The sequence below is a fragment of the Sinocyclocheilus rhinocerous genome, unplaced genomic scaffold (assembly GCF_001515625.1).
Source record: "Sinocyclocheilus rhinocerous isolate Xijiao unplaced genomic scaffold, SAMN03320098_v1.1 scaffold2159, whole genome shotgun sequence".
NCBI lineage: Eukaryota > Metazoa > Chordata > Actinopteri > Cypriniformes > Cyprinidae > Sinocyclocheilus > Sinocyclocheilus rhinocerous.
The window spans coordinates 58,378-60,517 of NW_015645106.1; the positions used below are offsets into that span (position 1 = coordinate 58,378).

The 2,140-nt window shown below is 36.8% G+C and overlaps 1 protein-coding gene across 2 annotated transcripts in view; it reads right to left on the reverse strand.

Annotated features, from left to right (window-relative positions):
- Window positions 1-808: 808 nt before the first annotated feature.
- ntan1 (N-terminal asparagine amidase) overlaps window positions 809-2,140 on the reverse strand; it is a 5,429-nt gene continuing 4,097 nt past the window's right edge. Inside the window, exon 10 of one of the 2 annotated variants that reach the window (XM_016509298.1) lies at window positions 809-1,446. In XM_016509298.1, the coding sequence (XP_016364784.1) occupies window positions 1,303-1,446 (144 nt within the window). In that variant the 3' untranslated portion in view covers window positions 809-1,302. Of the gene's footprint in view, window positions 1,472-2,140 lie in introns of both variants that reach the window. The other variant, XM_016509297.1, reaches the window with a different exon arrangement.

Sequence of the window (2,140 nt, forward strand, 5' to 3'; positions counted from 1 at the left end):
GCAGTGTAGAGTAGTGCTTTTTGTTTGTCATTTCTCCGATCACAAATGCAGACATGGTTTTATGTTTACGCGGCGCGATGCAACACAACGCGTAAAAAGACAGCATAATCCGTAATTATGTCCCCACTGGATGCAACGAATGCCTCGTTTATAATGGGTTTTCATGTTTTTGTCTTGTCGCTCAAATGAGAGTAAACATCAAGGCCCGTAGAAACGCGCGCAGCTGCAAATATGCAGTTTGTTGTGGAGAAGTATCCAGCACAACGTTTATGTTATGTTTATGTTTCTTTCCTCAAAGGACGGATCTATTTAGCGAATCGAACACAAATGATGACACACTTGGTTCAGAAGTTTCCAGTCTATATCCATCACCTGCTTTCAAATGGGATATCCAATATATTCTTTTTAAAAAATGGACTGACATTTGTTTAATTATTTTGGTTTCAACACCACGAACGCACGCATTTTACTATTATGTCTTAAAGTCGTAAACAACATTGTGGGTGGGACTAACCTGTTAGACTGCAGCTCTTTCTCCCAAAATATTTAATAGAAACAACAAATGAAGATATTGCCTATATGTGTTCTCAAACCATTGCGATTTTGTATTTTCAATCTGTATGCTTTAATAGGCCCAATAAACTTTTTATTTATATTCAGCACCTTAGAATACATTATTACAGTTACGCAAAACAATTGATTTTTTCCCTTCATATTTTCAATGATTTATAGATATGCTGTACTTCAGTATTTCATATTACACAAATTAAAATTCTAAAATTTGTCAGTAAACAGCAGATCCTCGTTAAGACAACACTGTCTAAAGAGGAATATATTTAAAGTTTCCATTCATTGTTATTATCATATAAAGGTTTAAATAAACAAAACACCATGTTTCCACTGGCAACAGAATTTTAATTCTCTTATTCCTCATCAAAGGATCACAACTTTATTTACAGTTTCCAAAATTAATGTTTAGTGAGCAAATAAGATGCAGTGAGATGTTAGGAAAAAAACATCAACCTATCCTGTTAGTGTAAAATAAAGAACACGTCTTATGATCCATGAACACATTTGCATTGACATACATAACAAATATGAAATAAAAATGAAAAGAAATAGTTCATAGACTCTTGTTTCTATGTAAGGGCCGGCAGGTGCGGTTCACTCTGAGCAGAAGTCACTCTTTAAACACTCAATCTGAGCTTCAATCAGTGTGTTTCAGTGTAAAGGAGCTTCTACTTTAAACAGCAGACGTCAAAGGCCTTTAATTGGGTTACAGTGGGTCACAGAGGTCAGAGGTCAGCGTTTAGGCTCTCTTCCAGCGGCCGTCCTCAGCGCGGCGGTACAGTTGCGGCTGACCGCCTGGAAACAGCCCGTCTGCGGTCGGGTGATCCAGCAGAAACTGGATGGTGGATTTGATGTGATGGATGAAGTGAGGGGGTTCTGCATGTGGAGACGTGGACAAATACTGACGGACAAACCAGACGAGAAATCAATGAGAAGAGCCACTTCATCCTGTAGATCTGACTTAATGATGAAATACACACCTTACCGTATCATATTTGATAGGCCTCTAAATGATCAAAGTTAGCATGTTGTTCACAATCTACTCCATGCCTTCTGTCATCTGATTGATAGTTCATGCATTTTGTTTTTTTAGCAATGAAAAGGCCTTTTAATTGTACAAACATCCACCTTCAGCTTGTGATTCACGTCTCTTCATCTTTCAGTCAGCATTGGATTGCTTTGCATTATATGTTTGGATCATTTAAATCTCAAGACATTATTGGAGATGCATAGTGACGACTGATGTTTCTATCGTGTTATGTAAGCATCTGCCATACTGTTATAAAGATCTCATTGATTTACATTACAAGCATCAGAATGTTATCTTTTTGGTCATAAACTTCAGCATCTGCACCAAATTGCTAATTTTTGCTCAGTTTGATTCTCTCTTGTTTTTTCTTGTATATTCTCTCTATATCAGACTATATGAGCCATAAAAGCCTGATGGATAATATACGAAACTCAACGAAAAAGCACAAAAGCAGTGTTAAGTCGCTGGGGTATATTTGTAGCAATAGCCAACAATACATTGTATGGGTCAAAATTATAGATTTTTCTTTTATGCCAAAAA